Consider the following 24,037-nt stretch of genomic DNA (forward strand, 5'->3'; position numbering starts at 1 on the left):
GCAACAAGACTTTTTCACCAAAGAAAATGTTTTGTAAAAAATTGCAAAACCTAACCTCTTAAACATTGTCATGGTTTAGATGTAATGTCCCCGAAAGCTCATTTGTGAAACAATGCAAGAAGGTCTGGAGGAGAAATGATTGGGTTATAGCTTTAACCTAATCTGCGAATTAGGTCTTGATGGGATTAACCGAGGGGTGACTGGATGCAGGTGGGGTTTGGCTGGAGGAAGTGTGTTGAGAGCCACAGCTGAGTCGGGGTGGCTCCTGGCATTTTGCCAGAAGGAGTGGTTGAGAGGTGACCCTAGTGAGACATTAAGATGATGATAATTAAGTTAAGCTGTGTATAATTGCTGTGACTGGATGATGCTGGATTGGGGCAGGCTGTGTATTCAGTTGTATATGGGCCCCTGCTGTCTGGCAATAGGGTGGGTCCTGCTGCCTCAGCTCCTGCTACTTTTGAGTTCTCCCAGAGTCCCTGTTGAGTTCTCCTGGAGCCCGGGGAGAGCCTGTGGAGTGCCTGTGAGAGTTTGGGCAATAAAGTAGTTCCTGTTTGAACCAACAAGTGCCTTGTGGCGACTTGGTTATTTGTGCCCAGCCAGGCTGCGGCATTTGGTGCTAATAACACCAAGGTCACAGGTACGTTCCCCATATGGGCCACCAAATGCCACACTTGCAGGTTCAAACATCATCCAGTCACAGCAATTATACACAGCTTAACTTAATTATCATCATCTTAATGGCTCGCTGGCGTCACCTCTCAACCACTCCTTCTGGCAAAAATGCCAGGCACCACCCCGACTCGGCTGTGGCTCTCAACAGAAGTGGTTCATTGGAGGCATGGCTATGGGGTATGTATTTTGTATCTGGAGAGTGAAGTGTCTCTCTTTGCTTTTTGATCAAATGTGAGCTGTTTCCCTCTGTCATGCTCTTCCACCATGATGATTTGCCTCACCTCAAGCCCTGAGGAATGAAGCCAGCCTTCAATGGACTAGCACCTCTGAAACTGTGAGCCTCCAAATAAATTTTTCCTCTCCTAAAATTGTTCTAGTCAGGTACTTCAGTCATATCAGTGAAATAGCTGATATAACATTTACCCATTTTCCCCATGTGAGGTTCTTATCTATTTATATAAGTCTTTTTCCATTATTTGTTTTCTTTTTAGCTCAGTGATGCACTTATTGGTATATTTATATGTGTCACTCTGTTTTACTTTAAGTTCCTAGGTCAGGAAGCATGATAAATTTTCCTCTACACAGACAATGCCCATCAAACACAACATATATAGTTGCTGATATGTGCTTATCAAATGCACAGAGACAGAGACTATGGAGGAAAAATAACTAAAGGCAATGTTATATGAATGCAATGGAAATGACTGCAAGAAGACAAAGAAATCAAGAAAATATAGTTACCAAAAGATTAGAGAATAATATGAACAGGAAATGTCAGTATTGTGGAAGACAGAAGGAAAAGTTTAAAGAGAAAATGTCAGTAGTGTCAACTACATCAAAAAGACTATGAAAAGTTCAGGACTGAATGTTATGGGATGAATTCTTTGCCCCCCAAAAAATCATGTTCGAGTCCTAACCCACAGTAACAGTGAACGTGGACTTATTTAAAATCTATATTTTATAATTATACATGTAAATATATATATTTGCAAAGATGCACTCTCTCTCTCTCTCTCTCTATATATATATATATGTATATGTATATGTGTGTATATATATATAATTTCCTTCAAGTTATGATTATGTTATGTTATAATGAATTAGGTATCTCTATAAAAGAAAGAAGAGGGAGATTTAGAAAAAGAAACAGCTACCCACATTGAAGAAGGCCATGTGGTCACATAAGGAGAGATGGAAATGATGTTGCTGCAATCCAGGGAACTTTAAGGAATTACAACAATAAATTGAGAAAAGGCACTAAAGGATTCTTCCTCATTAGTTATGGAGGTAGAAAACCGGGATACCTTGACTTGAGACTCCACCATTCTGAGAAAACGATCTAACTTGTGGTATTTTGTTACAGCAGCACTAAGAAACTAATACATTGAAAAGAACTGAATGAGAGCTGGGTAGAGTAGTCCACACCTGTAATCCCAGGTACTAGGGAAGCTGAAGCAGGAGGATTAAAAGTTTGAACCCAGCCTAAGCAATTCAGTGAGACCCTGTCTCAATATAATATAAAAAGGGCTTGCAGAGGTGGGGCTTGTAGCTTAGTGATAGAACACACCTGGTTTCATTACCCAATACTGCCAAAAAAGGAATACTAAGAAGAACTGAATAATTACAGGACATACTAGAGGCATTTTAAGATAATTGTTTTCTAGGAACAAAGGGAATCAAGCTAGATTACAAATAACTGGGAAAGTGTGTGGGTGATTAAATTAATGCTAAAATTATAGCCCATTATTTCAAAAAAATTTAAGTGATCAAAACAAAAAAAGTTTATCTCTCATATTAAAGTATTTAAGTTTTATACTAAGTGATTTTACAAGGTTGTGATAAAATATATTCCTTTAGATACTACTGAGGTTTTGAGAAAATAATATACTGAAACAATAATTTAAAAATATCTTTTCAAAATAAAAATTAGTGACCCTGACCTCACAAATTTACTCTTATTTTAGAAATTTCCTTACTCAGTGTATTTTAACCAATATCACATACATCTATCTTCACAGTCAAGTTCGTATTGACAGGTATTTTTTTTTTCTTTTCATCCTTTTCTTTTCCTGCTGTGTAATCGAACTCTGATTTTCTTGCAGTCAGCTCTGTGTGCAAAGAATCAGGATACAATTTCACTTCATGTTACTAAGGTCAATGGGTAGTTCAATCTTAAAATAACATGAACACTAGACAAATACTTCTGACAAGCTACATCCAACCTGTAAGCCTGTACTGTGCAGGCTATTACTGCTAGAAGAGGGATTGAAACAACCAGAGCAAGCATTATTTTCTCAAGGATACATTCCAACTGACTTTGAACTTGTTTATCTTTTTTAAAATCACTTTATCAAGGTATGATTGACATGTAAAAAGGTACATATTTAATGTATACAACAATTTTTATGAATCAAAAAAGGTATCTATTACAAATCTCATTGTAGCAATTTCCTTTACATAGCCAATATTTTTTCTATTCTTTTCTAAAATCAAATGTGGTAACCATTTCAAGATATCATGTAAAAATAGTCATCCTTACCCTTCTGTCCCATAAAATAAATTATTGCAATTATCCTGACTTTGGACCGCTGCTGAAACAAGACTCAAGATAACAATGAAGAAAAGTATAATTGTCTATTTTGTTCAGCTGTTTGATCTTTGTGTGTGTGTGTGTGCATAAAAACATAGCATCATAGCCTTCAAGGAATGTGGACTTTATCTATAAACAATTAAAAATAGTTATAATATGTAACCTAAAAGGATCTTTATCACCTTGGCTTCAAATTAAGCTGTAATCATTTGCATTACTGAGAAAAAGGAAATCTCTACATTATTAAGAAAGTTCCCAAGTAGTTAAAAGTTTGCTCCTTTAGTTTATTGAAACTATGGTGTGGGTTTATTCTCAAACAACAACATTTCTATAAAATTAAATTTTGAAGTATACTTTAAAATTGTTTTTAAGAAGGAATGTGTGAATAATTTTAATTCCCTTAGACTATCTAATATAGTTTCAGATGCCTTTTTGTTGAATTGTATATTAAAAAGGTATATTATTACTAGCGTGGTGTGCCAGGTTTCTGTTCTCATGAGTAAAAGGCTCAAGGGTTACTCCACTTGAACTGGCCTAATTGGGCTGCATGAAATAACCACACAAGAGACACAAATACCTTTTTCATTGGGGTCCCTGTGATGGCTCCTCTGACCTTAAGGGTCCACAGGAAGGGAGAGAGCAAGAGCATGTACTGACCCCTTTTATAGAGAATTGTTGCTTTATGGTCACCAAAAAAGCTAAAATTACAAAGATTGAATGAGGGGAATGCCAGTTGGTATAACCAGTTTGGAAAACTGTCTGATATTATCTACCACACCTAAACATAAGTTGTGGCCTAATGGTTCACTCCTAACTAGGTATTCCCTGGAAATGTGGACACAATGTTGCCAAAACCCATATAATTTAATGTTCATAGCAATACTATTTCTGTTAGCTCCAAACTAGAATCTAGCCACAGACTCATTATCAAACATACCGATAAATTAAAAATGGTAAATATTTCAAACAATAGATATTATATAGAATTAAGAATTAACAATCTGTAACTATATCCAACAATGCAGTTGACTATCCCAAACATTGTGAAAGACTAAACACAAGAGCAAATAGCTTATTTTCTATTTATATAAAGTACTAAAACCAGGTAAATATATCCCATGTTCTTAGAGATCCTGATAGTGTTCACCCCATATGGAGGGCCAGGAGGACAGAGGGCAAGGGGCACTGACTGAAAGGCAGTATTGATTCGGGAGATAGTGAAGTTCAGTGATTTGAACTTGATGGTGGTTGTGTGTTTTTACATTAATATTAAGCAAATCATTTGCTCTTATTCTCTTTATGCATATTATACTTCACTATCAAGTTTTTTAAAAAACAACATTTCAATTTTTCTTGAATGATTAAACTCATTTATGTCAGAGTGAACCAGTTGCTTCACGCATGCATATTAAAAAGTCTTTAAAGACTGATTTCACAAATTGCTGGTAAAGCAAGCTCCCCTTATCAGATAGGACTATGTTGTTTGCGTATGTTGTCTGGGAGTTGATTGAGAAACCACTGCCTCAACTGAAGTTCTGTAAATGGTTTTAAAAAGACATTATTACATTACTTCCTGTTCTGTGGTTTACATGCAATAGAACTGAACAGAGTTGGATTACTGGAGAGTTTATGAAATCCCAGGAGGCGATAACCCCCTGCTGCTTCTACATTCCAGGAGACCTGAGCTTGTTCCCAATAGAGAACATGCCTTCATTTACCAGAACAAATCAAAGAGAGGTCACAGCATTAGAGTTCAGTGGGAGTGCAGTAAGAATCCTGATCAAGTTCTGGTGATGCTAGGATTAGTAGGTTTAGTAGGTTTTTGGAGTTTTTTTCTTGTTTTTTTTTTTTTTTTTTTCTCCTTCTTTGCTTTGCGAAAGTTTCTGATGGGTGGAGCATCCAGTAACCCCTATTTCCCAAGCTCTTTCAACTTCCTTTAGAAGCAAGTACTTTCCTGTCCTGATTGCGATTTTTAGCAGAGGTGAACTGGAGCCTGTGAGCACTCTCAGCTAATAAATGTGCCCTTAAAAGATTCAAAACATGAGATTGCCTGCAAAGATTATTTGGTTGATATTGTGGACTGTTTGTACAGCAGAAGGTAAGATGAAAACAAAAAAGCTTTTTCCTCATAAGTGTATTAGGAAACATTTGCTGATGTTGTTTTCACATAATTAAAATTTAGTCTAGAAAATGTGATTTAATTAGTAGTCTGTAGCTCAGTTTTTGGCTTTTGACATTTTATACATTAAAAATGTAATTACCTGGGCTGGGGCTGTAGCTCAGTGGTAAAGTGCTTGCCTTGCATGTGTGAGGCACTGGGTTCAATCCTCAGCACCACATAAAAACAAATAAAGATACTGTGTGTTCATCTACAACTAAATAAATATTTTTAAAAAATGTAATTACCTTATTCGAATGGCATACCTGACTATTCATAATTTTATTTCATGTATAATTTAAGAAACTATTTCAATAAGTGTTTCTGAAAACTAATCTGGTATGATCATTTCCCATGTAATTAACATAAGATACAATCTACTCTTTTTGTTTACAAGCTTTATCAATATGCTTTATTTGAAAGTAGTAAGAGATAATGTGCATATATACATAATCAAAGAAAGCCTTCAAATCAATAATGATTAGATTTATTTCAGATATAATTTTAACTCTTCCTAAAAAATAATAATTTACAAATGATATTACCATGGTCTTAAAAGTCTTGTAGAAAAGCATTACTTGTATTATTAAAATGAGAAAACCCTATCAGTTTGAAACGCAATTGAATATACAATATTTGTCACATTTAACTTTTTCATTTTAGTTTCTTTTTTCCTATGGTTATCTATAAGGTATGTTGTCTAAGAGCAGTCTTTTGGATTAGTAAATGTGAGCACTAGGATTTTTTTTTCTGATACTAGTAAAACAAATTCTAAATTTATAATTAAATTTAAAAAATCTTTTTAGTCATAGATGGACACAATATCTTCATTTATTTATTTTTATATTTATTTTTATTTTTATATGGTGCTGAGAATCAAACCCAGTGCCTCATCCGTGCGAAGCAAGTGCTTTACCACTGAGCCTCAACCGCAGTCCCTATAATTAAATTTAATTCTACCTATAATTACCAATAGATTAAAATTTTTATCCTCAGTGAAGTTTGCTTTCGTAATTCATGATAGGTAACTAGATATGTGATAGGTATCTGAGCAACATTACAATGTCAATTGAAAAACATATCATTCATAATTTCCCCGAACTTTTTACTTATCCAAAACATTTTGATTGAGAGCCTACAATATAGTACCTAGCCCCTGAAGAGTATTAGCAAATGTTACAGAACTTTTCTCCTTTGAGGTTTTTCCAATCTAGAAAATAAATTCAGATTTTTTTTTCAGTTATGTTCTTTAGGAATTTTTTTTAAAAAATTATTTAAAATTTATTTAAAGTTATTTAAAAAGTTATTTCAGTTATGTTCTTTAGGAATTTTTCTTTAAAAAGTTAATATGTTTTAAAATATTGTACCTTATTTGGGAGAGAGAGAGAGAAAGAGAGAGAGAGAGAGAGAATTTTTTAATATTTATTTTTTAGTTTTCGGTGGACACACATCTTTACTTTTTACTTTTTATGTGGTGCTGAGGATCGAACCCAGTGCCCCACGAATGCCAGGCGAGCACGCTACCGCTTGAGCTACATCCCCAGCCCACCCTTTTTCTTAGTTATATATTCTAATATGTTATTGCTTGTTAGCTCATAAACCTTATATCCAACCACTTCCCCCCCACCCTCAATACTGGGGATTAAACTCAAAGCCTTTCATGTGGTGCAAGGCAAGTACTCTCCCAGAATTACATCCCTACTCATATCTAGTGATTAAAAAAAAAAAAAACTTTATGTATGTATGTGCTTTTTTATTTATTTACTTATTTTATGTTTTTATTAGTGCATTCATTGTGGTATATTCATACAAATACATAGCATAATTTGGCTACATTTAGAACCAGGCAGATATCAGTTTCTTGCACATATAAATACAATAATTGGAAGTTGAAAATAAAGTATTATTACATTTGCAAAATGTTCTAAAAGAATGTGAATATTACCAATCATAGCAAACTTTCTTTTCCCTTAAGTAAATGTTTTTGTCTTTCTTATTTTATGGGAATGCTTTTAATGTTTTACATTACATACTGTTTGCTGAAGTTTTATGTAGATATCATTTACTATGTAAGGAAGATTTATTTTATTTTTAAAAAATTTTTCAAAATGAAGAATTAAGGCCAAGTTAAATTGAGTTGTTTAAATGATTACAAAGTAGAATTTGAAATATTATTAAAATGGAGTGCAGCACAGTATACATGATTATTCAATAAGAGTGATTTAAATTCTTCATTTGCATAATCAATTCCAGCTGGCTTGTTTCACTTGTATTTTATTTTTCTTCAATGTGTGTTTAAATGTGATATCAGTTCCTCCTGGTGAATTGAGCAATAGCACATCCATGTTTTAGAAGAAACAACTCTTTATCTGGCTGTATTCCTAACAGATAAAAAAAAATTCTAGAATTTAAAATGTTATTTAGGTCAGCCTCATAATAGCCATCAGACCACATGTAAGATAGTAAGCCAATAAGAAAAATTTCATGAATTTCCAGTGGACATAGGATTCCTATTTTATTCCTTACTTTTCAGAAAGTCTCTGAAACAATTAGTTGAAAATGTCATCGATTTCATCAGTCGATTATGCCTCAGAGAAATTTTACTAAGCAGAATAGCCTTAATTGCTGAAAGTATTCATATATACTTCAACATTTGCTTCTGTTTTTATTTTTTTCATTGAATACTGAATACTAAATTGAGAGATTGAAAGAGTTTTGAAAACTACCACAATCTGCTCTACTCCACTAGACACAAAATGTAAACATTTCATAAATTTCTTTTGCCTTGATAAGAGTAAGCATTCCTCAGAAAACCAATACTCCTACAGAATAATAATAGCAGGGAAAATGTGTAACCTCAGCTTTCTGTTTGTTCTTCCCTTTTACTATGTTGGGGACCAAGTGGCACCTTGAATGTAGTGCTTGATCTGCATTCACATTCCTCCTTGTGTAGGAGCATAAGTTGCTTTTTTCTTGTGAAAGGTCTTGGCTCCAGGAGAGAACACAGGCTACTGAGAATTGGGTGGGACTTACAAGACAGAGTTCCTTAATCAAACCAGAGTTTCAGTTTTATTGAATGTATTATGACCAAGCTTTTTCCAGTAGATCTTGAAAATTTAGGATCTAACAATTGAATACTATTTGTAATTAGGCCATAACCCCCAAATTACAAGATCATTAAAGTAAACAGATTAAAACTATACTGAACTATGTCCAACTGAAATATGCGCTGGCTTATGGTGTTTTTGGATATATGCGTTTTCTGATCCTGGAGGTTTAGAGGGCAAAAATGTTCTTTGAGGCCTAGAAAGATCTTATAAAGATTGAGAGGTTCCATTTCAGTCAAGAAAAGGAGAATTTGTTTTGTTACAAAATACATTGTTTCAGGTGTAAGATATTTTAAAATTTGAGTTAACCCTAATGTAAAAAACTGATATTATATATCATATAAAAACTAAATACACATCAATAAAAATTGTTCTTAATAAAGATATACATATAAGTGTTACATGTCATTTTCTTATCCAAAAAAGTGATAGTATATTATCTCAAATTGTTTTAATTTCAGTGTGACAAATAAAATCCCCCATTCCGTCCAAACTCCACATAATCAGAGATAGGTATATGGATTTTTACCTATATGATGAGAATACAAAGTGTAATCCCATGCAATATCTCAGTTGTCTTTAATATCTTTTCTTCTCCTGAAATACTTTGCAAGTTGATGTTGTCATAAATTCAACCATTCTGTAATTTACATGGAATGACAAACACTCTGAATCAATACTTTAATTATCCTCCATATGTCCTGTGAATTATTATAACCTGGAAATGTTATAACCATTTTAGTAGGGGAAGGTAGAAATGGATGGTACCAAGAATAAGAACAGGACAGAGTAATTCTTGAACACCAGGTGCTTCCAGGTAGAGGGATGAAGCACTACAGAGAGTGACCAGGGGTAGACATCATCCTCAGAGATGGTGGGAAAGTGAGAGGTGTAGTAAGGCGGGTCTTGTTCACTGTAAATTTAGGCATATTCTGGCAAAGCATATGCTGCCCTTCCTGCATACAATTTTAAACTGAAACTAAATATTTACACATTGGAAACTGACATAATTCTAAGGGAGAAGTAATTTTCTACATGTAAGTTCAAAAACAGGTCAGTAAACAGTTTTCATTTTTGGCCTTTGGTTACTAAAGTCTGATCTAAAGTTAAAATTGATCGGTTTTTATCCACTAAGTCTCTTTTTCTTCAGTCTACCACTTTTCCTTTTTTGCAATTATGCCTCCTCTCCCCACACCATTTCAAGCTGTTTTCTGATAATAATATATTTCAACCTAATTATGGCATACCTATTATTCTACCCAGTTTCTTATGGCTATTACCTGTTTTTCCATTCTCTTTTTATGATCCTGGGACAATCTTTTTTTTAATAATTTTTTTTAGTTGTAGATGCACACAATACCTTTATTTTATTTATTTACTTTTTATGTGGTGCTGAGGATCAAACCCAGAGCCTCACATACCTTAGGCAATCTCTTCACCACTGAGCTACAACTCCAGCTCCACCCTGGAATAATCGTCATATTCTTTTTCACTATTAAAAAATGTTACACAGAAATTGTGCAATCATGTCTTTAAATATAAAAAAATATAATTTTATTTTTGAAAGCTTATTATTAAGTGCAACATAAATTCTATTCCTTTTTTAGAGTTTATTTTTTAAAAAACTTCCTACTGCCACTGATATTTTCTTTACACCACTTTTCCCAATTATCTTTCTTCTCATGATACTTATAATTTGAATAACATTTTTAGAAGCTATTTGGATCAGATCATATATATATGCATATAAAGTATATTCATGTATATCCATGAGAAGATAGGAAAGAAATTTGATGCAGAATATCTGCTTTTTTCCATTTCCATTTTGTTCACTTGCCTTATTTTTTTCTAAATTGATTTTGTAGTTTGGGTTTTTAGTGTATTCTACCATAATCTAAGTTATTTAAAAATATCTCCTACTGTACTCTCCCCCCGCAAAAAAAAAGTGATTTTAGAAAAATAGAGCAAATGTACAAAAAATGGTAAAAATTTAAGTAAAGTTTTCTGAATCTCACTATTATCTATAATAATAATTGAACAATAAAAATTTCAAAGATACAAAATAATACCATTCTCTTAAATTTGAATGTAAAAAAAAAAGGTAAATGATGATTAAATGCATAGGGTGAAATATTTGTTGTTTAAATCCAAATAGATACTTGGATATAAGAACACTGACTTTACTTATTAATCTGGAAATGAAAGCATAACATGGAAATTTTTAAAAGTTTAAGATAAACCAAGCATAAAAAAATATTTTCACACTTTGGAAAATATTTTTATGCTGCCTATTTAATAAGTCGCTGCTCAATTTTCTTTAAGAACTGCCAATTTAATTCAAGAAAATTTTGTACATACATTGATTATTTGGAGCAAAATAACTTTTATTGCTTAATTAGAAATTTTTGAGAAGGTTTTAATTAAGCTTAAACATATAGTTTTTGTTGATTCAGGCAAATAAACATCCTAACATAAGAAATGCTTTACTATTGTTATAACTCAATATGATGAATTATTACTTGAACTATTTTTGCTAAGACATAAGTTGGTAATAAAAATTCCATGTATTGGGGATTAGAACAAAAATAGACAGGATGTATTTGACAAGACAAGACATTAAATATTATTGAAAATTATTCTATCATACAAACAGAGACAGTCCTCAATTTCAGTTAGTTTATACTTTGACAGTGATAGACTGAATTATAAATGAAGTTATGAAGGAAACAAGAGCCAAAGGAAAGGACTTGGGGTGGAACTGTGTGGCAACATTAGATGAGCTAGACTTGGGGACCGACTAGTAAAAACTGGATGGCTTTGAGCAAGCAGCATTTGAATAGAGGTTTGAAGAATGAAGCAAAGCCAGTCATCAAAAATCTGTAGTACAAATATTCTAGAGGAAGAAACAACTAGAGGAAAAAAATCTTTAAAAAAGAAAGAAAGAAAACTAAAGAGAGACCAATTTTGAAATGCTTGACAAATTATAAACAAACCAGGGTAGATCTGTCCCAGTTAATGAATGGAACACTTCTGAGAAGAGACCAGAGAGAATGGCAAGATTCAGATAATGTGTTTCCGTCCAGGTGGAGGTAAGGAATGAAGACTCCTTAGTAAAAATGAGATGTCTGAGAAGAATTTTAATCACAGGAGTGATGTGATCAGATTTGCAAAAATCACTTGTGGTTTGTACAGAATGGCCTGAAGAATAGAAGAACTGAGGCCTAGAGACAAGTTATGGCTGGTCAGTTACATAATGTGGAGAAATGGAGAAGGGATGATAACTTTTTTTCTTACAAAATCCAGTGATGTCACTTAAAATTGTGAAAGAAAGCACTGGAGTGTTAAAAATTATTTGTGGTTAAAAAAAAAGAAGAAAACAAAAAGGTAATTGTGTAAGAATTCCTTAGGTCTGATAAACACCTATACACGGAGTAAGGTTTTGAGGAGTTGGTAGGAAGAGATATGGCCTTATACTTTATATCTTATTAAAAGTAACTAAATTTGAAAGATCAAGTATTAGAAGTATAAACATATTGTTTGAAATTGGAATGATAAGCAGAAAAAAATTATTGGCCTCTGGGCCAAAGTCTTTGCAGATGAACTACATTTTGGGTAGAGATATTCCTTTAATAAAAGTGATTTTAATCAAATAAATTGATAGGAAACTTTGCATCACTTTGTCCCATTAACTTAATAAAAGCAAAGGAACTGGATTCATCAAAATCTTAAGGTCATGGAAAATAGTCTCTACTTACAATGTTGGGAACTACATTTGAAATTTAACTAATGTATTTTCCCAGTAACTGGAACAACACAAAATTGATCTGAATTTTGAAAGTTAAAGACACACAGTCCAACCTATAACTAAAGAGAAATTCTCTATGTAGCAACCTAGACATGAAATTTCAATATCAACACAAAAACATCAGGCTTCTGTGGTAGTGGTGAAGGATGGAGAGTGGTGGTGTTTTGTAATGGGATATTGGCACCACCTAGTGGAGATTTTGTTCCTTTAAATTATGAATCTCAAAGCTCACGTTAACTTCACTAACACTAATGTTAAAATATTTTGCAAAATCTTCTGAGGAAAATCAATGAATATTACAGCCTACACAGATATTTTATTTTTTCACAAAATGTAATTTCACAGGAGTATTTTTTTAATGAAATGTAAAACATTTTTGCCTGAATATGTCTATGGTAGGACTTGGTGCAGTTGGTTGTCTTCCCCCCCCCCTTTTTTTTAAAAAAATATTTTTAGTTGTAGATGGACATAATACCTTTTTATTTATTTATTTTTATGTGGTGCTGATGATCAAAACCCAGTGCCTTACACGTGCCAGGCAGTGCTCTACCACTGAACCACAACCCCAGACACTTTCCCCTTACTTTTTAAAAAGAAATTCTAGAACAGAAAGTTAAATAATTACTATTATTTATAAAACCAAGTAATAAAAGAAGTTTGACAATTGAAATAATAATCTAACAAATATGTATGATAATATCTTAAAATTTACCATTTTTAAAACTAATATACAATGTTTCTAATATCACTGTTATTGTATCTTAATAGCACACAGTCTTAAAAGCATTAACAATTAAAATCAATAACCAGCATATTTATTTTTTCATTTGACTTTATTTACTTTTGTTTTAATTAGTTATACATGACAGTAAAATGCACCCTAACACATCACACATAGATGGAGTATAATTTCTCATCCTTCTGGTTGTACATGATGTAGAATCCCACTGGTCATATAGTCATATGTGTACATAGGGCAATAATGTCTGATTCATTCTGCTATCCTTCCTACCCCCAAACCCCGTATTTATTAACTTTGTTTTTATTTTGTATATCATATAATTAATATTACAAATAAGAATAATATGTAGATTTTTCTTTCATATTTTATTGTAAAATATAATACATATAAGTAAATAAAATATGAACATAATAATCTATTACAAATAATTCTAATCATTCTGTTTTATTCCTAATGATGATTATTTGTGCCCCCTCCCTTTACTCTTGATTAGTCTTGTCAGGATTGCATTAATTTTGTTTTGTCCCCAAACTAGCTTTTAGTTTCTTTAATACTTTATATATTGTGTATTTTTTTCATTTTATTATTTCTGCTCTTTTTACTATTATTTACTAATTTCTTTCTACACAGCAATTTTTCTAGCTTTTTGAGAATTGTCACTTCCTTAAGTTTTACCTCCTTCCTGTATTTTCATTTATTTTACTAAATGTTTGTGTACAATTTTGGTTATTGTTCACTTCAAATATTTTCTAATTCTTATTGATTTCCTCATTGACCTATAGAAGATTTTATGTATTTGTAAACCAATTATTTTTTTTATTGCAATTTTCTTGGGTTTTTTTCTTATAACATGGGGGAACAAGAATATATTTTGATTTTGATAGTTTGAAATTTATCAGAACTTGCATTATTATCATCTAATGTAATTTATTTTCATAAATATTTTATGGTGTTTTTTTTTTTAAATATTGTTGGGTACAGTGTTCTTTGTATATAAAGTAAGTCTTTTGTTTTGTAAGTTTTTCAAAATATCCTTAAGAATTTTTCTTGCTTTGTTCTCATCAATTATTAATAGGTACACACTGTCTCCAACAGAAATTTTGAAATATATACACTCTTAAGATTTTATATATGTTTGTGTGTGTGTGTGTGTACTTTTTACTAGATGCTTCACTTTTTTTTTTAGAGCGAGAGAGAGAGAATTTTTTAATATTTATTTTTTTCTTAGTTTTTGGCGGACACAACATCTTTGTTTGTATGTGGTGCTGAGGATCGAACCCGGGCCGCACGCATGCCAGGCGAGCGCGCTACCGCTTGAGCCACATCCCCAGCCCAGTGCTTCACATTTTATTTTAGACTTTTTTTGTGTGTGTACTGGGGACTGATACCAGGGGCATTTAACCACTGAACCATATCTCCAGCCCTTTTTTATATTTTATTTACAGTCAGGGTCTCGCTGAGTTGCTTAGGGCCTTCCTAAATTGCTGAGGCTGGCTTTGAACTTGAGATTCTCCTGTCTCAGTCTCCTGAGTCTCTGGGATTAAAGGCATGTGCCACTGCTCCCAGAATTATTGGTATTCTTGATGACAGCCATTCTGACTGTTGTGAGATGAAATCTCAGTGTAGTTTTGATTTTCATTTCCTTGATTGCTAATGATATGGAACATGTTTTTCATATGTATTTGTATGTCTTCTTTTGAGAAATTTGTGTTTAATTTGTTTGCCCTTTTAGTAATTGGGTTATTTGATTTTTTTTTTTTTGTGTAAGGTTTTTTGAGTTCTTTATATATCCTAGATATTAACCTATGTCAGAATAGTCACTAATAAAGATTTTCTCCCATTCTGTAGGTTCTCTCTTCACATTCTTAATTGCTTCCTTTGCTGTGCAGAAGATTTTTAATTTGATACCATCCCATTTATTAACTATTGGCATTATTTCCTGAGTGTTAGGTAGGCTGTTGAGTTGGAGTGATGATCCTACATTTTCTTCTAGGAGTTGCATAGTTTCTGGTCTAATTCCTAGGTCTTTGATCCATGTTGAGTTGATTTTTGTGCAGTATGAGAGATAAAAGTCTAGTTTCATTCTTCTACATATGGATAGCCATATGTACAAATGGATTGAAACATTCAATCCATTTCTGTGTCGTAAAATTACTGATGTGTTGCAGTTAAAATCTAACCCTTTAGCTTAATCCCTTATACTGTATTTGATTCCTCTTTACAATCTTGTTGCCTTCTGAATTGGTTAATTTTCATGATTTAATATTTCCCTTAAAGTAGGTTAAAAATTTCATCTCAATTCTGCTTCTATAACTTTGCCAATTAACTAGTTGTCTTAATTCATTTGGACTGCTGTAGCACACCATCATTAACTGGGCAGTTTATAAAAACAACACATGTTTATTTTTGACAGTTCTGAAGGCTGGGATGTGTGAGAAGGTGCAGCAGAGGATCAACTGAGGGCACCTGCTGATACATAGGCAGCACCTTCTACTTGTGTCCTCACACAGTGGAATGGACAGGGCAGCCTCCTTTGTAAAACCACTCTAAAGCTTCTTTTAACATAGCTCTAATCCCCTTCATGAGAGCTCCAATTTCACAATCTAATTACCTCCCCAAACCCCACCTCCTAATACCAACACATTGGTGATTAGGTTTAAACATGAATGTTGGGGAAGCAACAAACATGGATATCATAGCACGAGCCTTCTTAACAGAGTCTGATGCTAATTTATCACTCAGACAGCAGAAGATTATGTAAATGTCAATCAGTTGATCAATATACCCATTTATCTATTTAGCTCTTAAAATAAGAGATTCTTCCTAGTTGCTTAGGAAATTGTGGGAACAATCTAAGCAAGTCTGAAATCTACATGGTGAGAAGTCAGAAAGAGAAGGTCACAAGCAGACTGGAACTCACAGGAAGACAACTGCTGTCCAAGTAAAATTCCTCCCAGAATTTTTACCTTGAATAATCACCTGGAGTAAAGTCAATAGATTTATTGCATGGCCTCCTAGCAGCACATAGATTAGTGTTTGATCAAATACCAAAAGATGGAGGCCCAGCCATTTTCATCTATCAATTATTATGCCTATGTATGAGTATGAGTGCACGAATGGTGTAACCCTATATCATGTACAACCACAGAAATGAAAAGTTGTGCTCCATTTGTGTAAAACATAAAATAAAAAAGAAAAAAAGAAAACTATCACACTCTTCTCAACACTGAGAGCTTATAAGACATCAATTCTCTTTTCTCAGTTTATACACCATTGTCATGTAGTTTATATATGTGTGTGTATGCACACTTGTGTATTTAAACAGTATAAGATTATATATGTACATATATTATATATATATATTTGTTTTGTAGTCAATGTTAATTTCAATTTACTCCTGTGTATATCATTTTCTTGGCTCTTCATTTCTTCTTTTATCATAGACCCTATATCCAGGGGCATTTTCCTTTTCCTGAAGTATATCTTTTAGTTCATTTGTTTTTGTTTTATTAATGTGAATTTATGGAGGCAATTTTCTCAAATTTTATTGATCAAATTTTCATTTTTGAAAAATTATTTCTGTATGTAGAATTCTAGATTGGTAATTACAGCTTTCTCCGAATTAAAAATATCTTTTAATATCTTCTAGCTTGTTACCACTATTGAGAAGTCTGCTGTAAGTCTAACCATTAACTGCCATTAAATGAATCTGACTTTTTCTTTGGCCAGTTTAAGATTTCACTCTTTTCTTTGGTTTTCTGTGTATTCTTTAAAATGAAGCTAGGCATTCATACCAGTGATACCACCAGTTACCCAAGAGGAATCCTGCTTCCTCACACATTGAAGTATAACATTAGAGAAGCACACTGAGGCAAGCATATAAAGCAGGGTTTATTTAGAAAGGGGTAACATAGACTTCTCCCAGGAGGGGGAAGGAGGCCATGGCTGGTATCTTGGTATCTTAAGAAGTGAGGGTATTCTGCCTTTTTTTTTTTTTTTTTAATGTCTTAGGCTTCCTTTGTTCTCCTGCTCTCTTCCCTTTATCTCTCTCCTTTCTGTGTATGTGACTATGCCAGGAGATGCTCAGGTGGAATGACCAAAAGGTGAGAAGCAGATGGACAGGGGGATTGACCAGATGAAGCAGCCCAGGATACATTAATTAACAACTTTTACAACTCCCTGTAGGGAGGGACAATTCCTGGGACAGATTACCTTAGCAACAGGTTGGAACAGGTCAGGTTATCATGATAAGGGTGGAAGAAGGGCTCTGAAGTCCCTGGGGGGCAGACTCCAACTTCAAATTGGCCTCCTTGATCCGACCTGACTTGATTTACCTATCTATGTTGACTGCCTGTCTAATGCTAGCTTCATAAGGGTGAACCCATTCAGGGTTTAATTTGACTTTCATCATTTTTATTACTTTTACCTAATAAACCTAACAAGTAATGGTCATGTTAATGACTGTTCTTAAGATAATGAAATTTTTTTTTTTCATTTTAACATTTGATTTTTGGTAGTATTGGTGCTTTTCTTACTGAAAAGGAGAATGTAATTATTCAGTTGTTTAATTTTGCATAGGTTTTTTTAATTTTAAAATACTCTAATATATATGTTGTTTTTGAAGTTTGTTTTATTTATTAAACTTTATATTTTTGATATTTAATCATAGTGTTTAAAACATTAAGTTTTCATTGTATATAGGATGAGTATTAATTATGATAATGTACTGTGTATTTCAAGAGCTAGAGAAAGGATTTTGAATGTTCTAACTGCAAAGAAATAATTGTTTGAGGAGAAAGATATTTGCCCTGATTTGGACACTGTGCAAAGTATACATGTATTAAAACATCACAAAGACCCTATAAATATGTGCAAATAAGTATCAATTAAATAGATATTTTCACCATGAAGAAATGATAGATCATTGAGAAGATAGATGTTTAGCTTGACTTAAACATTGCACAGACTATACAAACAGGGATATACCACATAGTGAACTGTTATTAGGTGTAATTTTGGTTTTAATCTATCAATTTTTCAAAAAATAAAAGAAAAAATGAAAATATTGATAAAATAAGCAATTCTGATAGTAGGTTAATGGCACAAAAATAATAGTGAGTTAAACAACTGACAGAGTGTCACATATAGTGTTCAGTTAAAGAAGATTTAAGAGAATGTGTATTCTCTTACATAGATTGTGCTAAGATGTGAATCCCTTTGCTTTGGTGCCCCACACCTTTGGCCTTGTGGGCTGCAACCAACATGGCTTCTCTTTTAGATGGCTCTGCCCATTGCTTCCTACAGCTTTCCTTGGCAGATGTTCCATGTTACTAGAATCTCTTAATTCCTGAGGTCTCTACTGCAGCTGCAGCTTCATTCTCACATTTTAATGCATTTCTGTCTCAGGGGTTACCTGAAAGGATTCTGACTCTCCTGCACTTTTCCTGGCCTCCCAGGCCTTCCTTTGAAACCTCAGTGGGGGCCTCCATGATCCCCAACTCCAAAATCCTACATTCTTGAACAGTGGCACCACATAAATGATGCCAACTTTTGCTGCCAGTTCAAGGAATAGCTGGGCTCCTTGACTATGGTTGCAGGGGCCCTTGAATCTAGACAACTGAACATTATATAAGGAATCCTGGGGAAGCAACTTCATAGATCCCTCTTATGGAGGCAGGGTGCTCCTATGATCTCTTTTCAAATGAATTTTTATTTTATACTCTTAAGACTTCTATGGGTGTAGTTTTCTAAGATGCCCTCAAAGAATCTTTCCTTGTATCTCTGTACAAAATACTTAGCTTCTCTTTAGTGGTGGTAATCTCTTCAGCAACCACATCTTCTTGGCCCCAATTTTACTTTTACTTTTTTGGCAAAACTGAAAAGCTTTTTGAATCTTTCTTGTTTTGTTTTTTTTTTAATTTAATTTTTTTTTTTTTTTGCTTCTCATTATCATAGTAAACTTGGATTAAGAACCACCAGCAATACTCATGCAACTTTCTGAATTTGTGCTGCCTTGAAATTTCCTCCCCCAGATCAATTAGTCCATCAACCATAGATTGAGACTCAAAGTTTCAGGTCATGGGCAAATTGCAGACAAGTTCTTTGCTGTCATGTGACTGTATCTAATGTGACTTGTCTCTAATCCACTTCCTAAGAGTCCTCATTACCATCTGCAACCTCATGAGCATAGACTTTTTACTGTTCATATTGTTATCAACATTCTGGTCTTCTCAGCTCCCATCAGAATTACCTAATAAGCTTTGCTTTTAACATTCTAAGTTTTCTCCAGCCTGCATCTCCAAACTTATCAAACTCCTGCCACAAACCAGTTCAAAATGCTTCTGAACTACATGGTCAGATTACTCACAGCAACAACCCTACTTTTCAGTATCAATTTGTATGTTAGTCAGCTTTTCATCTCTGTGACCAAAGTACCTGACAACAGTTACTTAACAAAGAAAGAATTTATTCTCAGTTTATAGTTTTAAGGACTAAACCTGAGTTGGTGAGCCTAAAATAAGTTTTCCTTTGCGAATTCTCAGTTAACATATAATTTTAAGCGCCTAACTAATTTTAGAAATGAAATTTTAAGCACCTAATTTTAGAAATGTAAGACAATGATTTCATGCTTCAACATTTACTATTATAGACTCAGTTGTTATTTTAGTGTTATCAAAATAATTTTTTTTCTGTATGTGTTTAAGGTATTTTGCTTTTGTTTTTTGGTGTGTGTGTTTTATCAGAGCCTGAATATAGGTTTCCTTTGTGTATATACTCAGGGAGTTTGCCAAGATTTACATTTGTGTTGTGATTTCTCTAATCAATTTTAGGTACCTTTGAGTTATTAATTTTTCAGTTATTACTTCTGTCAATTCTCCCTCCTTTGAAACTCCAGTTATTCATATGTTGTGTCACTTAACTCTACATGACACATTTTGTTTTTACTCTGTTTGATTTGTTCTTGTTTATGCACTTTAGCCTTTCTGTATTTCACTTGTGGCATTTCTACATTAGACTTTCTTCAAGTTTAATATATTTCCCTCTGTGTCCATATGACTCATAAGACATTATTTCACATATTTTTCTGTAGTTTCAGAATAACACATGATTTTTAGAGTCATTTTGTTTTGGGTATCTTTTTATTTTTACTCATTTACGTCTTCTTTATATACATACTTAAAAGAGTTATTCTAAAGATATTGATAGCATTGTAGCTTCAGGAGCTAATTGTCTGCTATATACTAACTTTATTTTCTCTTCCTGGACATACTTTTTCTCCTTTCATGTATGCTTTAATTTTCATTTGAAGAGATGGAATGTTATGACTTAAGTTTATATAATTACTCCCACCAACAAGAGTGTTTTCTTTCTTTTGATGCAAAGAGAGGACTGTGTGTGTGTGTGTGTGTGTGTGTGCATGCTCATATATTTTCAATTGAGAACATGGTTAGAATCTTGTTCCTCTATCCCAAAAGACTGATAAATTTATCTGCTTCTTTGATGCTTTGACTCCTGTTTGAAAATTTGATCCTGAGTGATTTTCAAATATAGCAAATATGTTAATAAAGATACTAACTGTTTACTTAAAGCAGGACACTTTTCCTGTTGGAACTTTTTGTCTGAGAATATGGGAAATTTCAGTCCAAAGCTTCACCAGGGAACTCTGATTCTAAACAAGTTTCAGAAAATTTTATGCTAGACGTAATCTCTCAAAGTTCATCTGGTTCTTCCTTTCTTCATTACCATTCCTCTATTTATTCAAATTCTGATCATCAATCTATATCCAGAGCTGGCAGTCAAAACAAGGTAAGAAATAGCCAAAGACCATATGTTTGCATGAAATAGGGCTTTTTCACTTGGATTTATTTCATTTAATTCTCTCAATCCCACAATTTACTTTTAAACACACACACACACACACACACACACACTGTTTTACATGCACACTGTTCTAGTCAGCTTTCTGTTGCTGTGATTAAAAGATCTGACCAGAACAATTGTAGAGGAGGAAAAATTTATCTGAAGGCTCACAGTTTCAGAAGTCTCAGTTCATAGATAGGCAGCTCCATTCCTCAGGGCTGGAGGTGAGATGAAACATCACGGGGGAAAGAGTGTGGCAGAGGGAAGCTGCTCATATGATGATCAGAAGGCAGAGAGAGAGACTCCACTGGCCATGTACAAAATATATACTCTAATGACACATCTCCTCCAGCCACACCCTACTCACCTTTATCTACCACTCAGTTAATCCCCATCCCCCCATCAACAGATAAATTCACTGATTGGGTTAAAGCTATCATAACCCATTCATTTCTCTTCTAAACTTTCTTGCATTATCTTATAAGTGAGCTTTTGGGGACACATCACAACAAACCCATGACACACATTCCCACAAGGGATGGATCAGTAACCATATAGGTATTTTTAAAAGCAAAGCTAACCCCAACACACCATATGTTTGCTTTTATTATTTGCAGATTGCCAGGGACCTCCTCCAATAGGAGATACAGAAATTCTGTTAGGTTCCTGGCCTGACCAGCCTTATACAGAGGGTACTCAGGCTACCTACAAATGCCACCCTGGCTACAGAACCCTTGGCACCATCAAAAGGGCATGCAGAAATGGAGAATGGGTGGCTCTTAATCCAGCCAGGATATGTCAGAGTAAGTACTTCGCTTTTTTAAACAATATTTATTCTTAAGTCTTAGGTGGACACAATATTTTTATTTAACATTTATGTGGTGCTGAGGATTGAACCAAGTGCCTCATGCATGCTAGGTGAGCACTCTACCACTGAGCCACAACCCCAGCCCTGAGTACTTCACTTTTTTGGTGAAACTTATGAAATCTTTTAGTTGTGAAAATGCTTAATACTTGATATTGTAACAATACTGGTTGAATTATATCATTTTAATACAAAGCAATACATGATTATTTTTAAAAAGAGGACAGTAATCCAACAAAATTCAAAAATACATTCAATTATAAAATAATAGCTTTGTTATTTTCAATTTTCCTTATATTCAGAATTATCCTCTAATTAAATGCCAAATATCTTTGTCCATCAACTCCTACATAAAATGTGTTCCCTGTATAACATACTAATATATATATATATATATANTACTAATACATATACATATATATTTTAATTTTAGAGAAGCCCTGTGGACATCCTGGGGATACTCCATTTGGTTCTTTTCATCTTGAAGTTGGAAATAAATTTGAATATGGTGCAAAAGTTGTTTATAAATGTGATGAGGGGTATGTAGTCAATATTAAAAAGGTTTATAACTCAAATACTAAAGAGGAACTATACTAATTTATATACACAAATAACTTGAAAATTAAGGTACAATATAAATTATTATATGTGATGTCATACTGTCTCCTTAACATTAAGAAATTCAAGCTTAATTACTCTGATATAGTATTATTATAAGTATATGGAAAAACAGTTCGCATGTAAGTTAGTGTTCACCCAAGGCATCTTTTCTACATTGTACTATTTGCAGGGTATTTTGGGTTATTTATATTGGAGATAATTGGACATATAATAAAATTATAAATTTATAAAATTTAGGAAGAAGCAAGTCTTTGGTTGTAAGTTTTACTTATAAATGCTATTATTTAAATTTCCATGTTATACAAATTCTTCTTATCATTCATATCAAAAATGCTACTCTTTCAGAATCATTGATTTTATGCCTTCTAACCAACCAGTCAGGTTTCCTGACTGATCTCATCATGATACCTCCTTAGTATTTATTCTTCTCTATTATTCCTCTAGGTCAAAAACTTATTTTGCAGAAAATTTTGTACATTAGAAAGCCATGATCAGATCACTGTAATTTTATACTAAACAAGAAGAATCAAGAGATTATAAATCAAATCATTATTCTCCCCTCATACATTTCTTGATTTGGAAGCAAGAAAATGTAATAGTTTAAAGGTCAGGCTTCACACTAAACCCACTTTCCAAATCTTCAACTCTCAGTATCTGTGTGTATAAATAGGTCTTTACTTGTATTTTGCTCTCTTTTTAAAGTGAACACATATCATGTGCATCATGGGATTAGTGAGAGAAAGAAATAAGACCCATATTGAAGCCCTTAAAAGAGATCCTGGAATATTTCAAATGCCCAATAAGTATTAGTTCTTAATAGTTTGGCCTCTTCAGAGGAAGTTTTTCAAACACACTTTCAGTTCAACTCTCAGTCATTACTACTGTGGTCTTCATATATAACCAAGTAGGTTAAGCCAATCTGGGCCTGAACTTTTCGATTTGCTCTACCTCTGAAATATCCCTTTATTTCTAGAAAAGTCTTCCCTTTAGATTCCAACAATGACTTGGAAAGAAATCAAAATCCATAAATTTCTTTTACTTGATTTCCTCAATTGTAACAATTCATATTTACAACTTGTTGAAGAAATTAGCTACAGACTTGCCTCTGACTCTGGCTCTCTTTACCTCACCCTGTACATTAGAAAGCCATGATCAGACCACTGTAATTTTATACTAAACCACTAGGGGTAACTCTGCTATAGCCTCACTGTGAGAGTTCCTGCTCTTCTCTTAGTCTCCAACAGAACTTTGTCAGTGAAATCACTGATATTTATCAGTGAAATTAAGTTTTCAGATCATCCAGCAAACTGAAGTAATTTATGTTATTTTAAAATTATTTTATTTAAAATAAATTTAACTCTTAAATTTATTTTCAAGGGGATATAATTGTTTTGACCTGGTTATAGATGGTGAAGTAGATTTGAAAAAAAATTTTTTTTGTATTTGTAGATGGACAGCATGCCTTTATTTTATTTGTTTATTTTTATGTGGTGCTGAGGATCGAACCCAGTGCCTCACATGTGCAAGGCAAGCACTTTGCCACTGAGCTACAGCCCCAGCCCAGTGAAGTAGATTTTTTTACCCCTTGGTTTCTGTCTTTTTGATCTTTTGTCTGTA

At 33.3% G+C, this 24,037-nt stretch overlaps 1 protein-coding gene across 2 annotated transcripts in view; it reads left to right on the plus strand.

Annotated features, from left to right (window-relative positions):
• Positions 1–5,131: 5,131 nt before the first annotated feature.
• LOC107140633 (complement factor H-like) overlaps positions 5,132–24,037 on the plus strand; it is a 38,045-nt gene continuing 19,139 nt past the window's right edge. For both annotated transcript variants that reach the window (XM_048809588.1, XM_015483787.2), the window contains exons 1-3: positions 5,132–5,360; positions 21,552–21,737; positions 22,233–22,338. In XM_048809588.1, the coding sequence (XP_048665545.1) occupies positions 5,303–5,360; positions 21,552–21,737; positions 22,233–22,338 (350 nt within the window). In that variant the 5' untranslated portion in view covers positions 5,132–5,302. The remainder of the gene's footprint in view (positions 5,361–21,551; positions 21,738–22,232; positions 22,339–24,037) is intronic.

Source organism: Marmota marmota, unplaced genomic scaffold (genome assembly GCF_001458135.2).
Source record: "Marmota marmota marmota unplaced genomic scaffold, marMar, whole genome shotgun sequence".
NCBI lineage: Eukaryota > Metazoa > Chordata > Mammalia > Rodentia > Sciuridae > Marmota > Marmota marmota.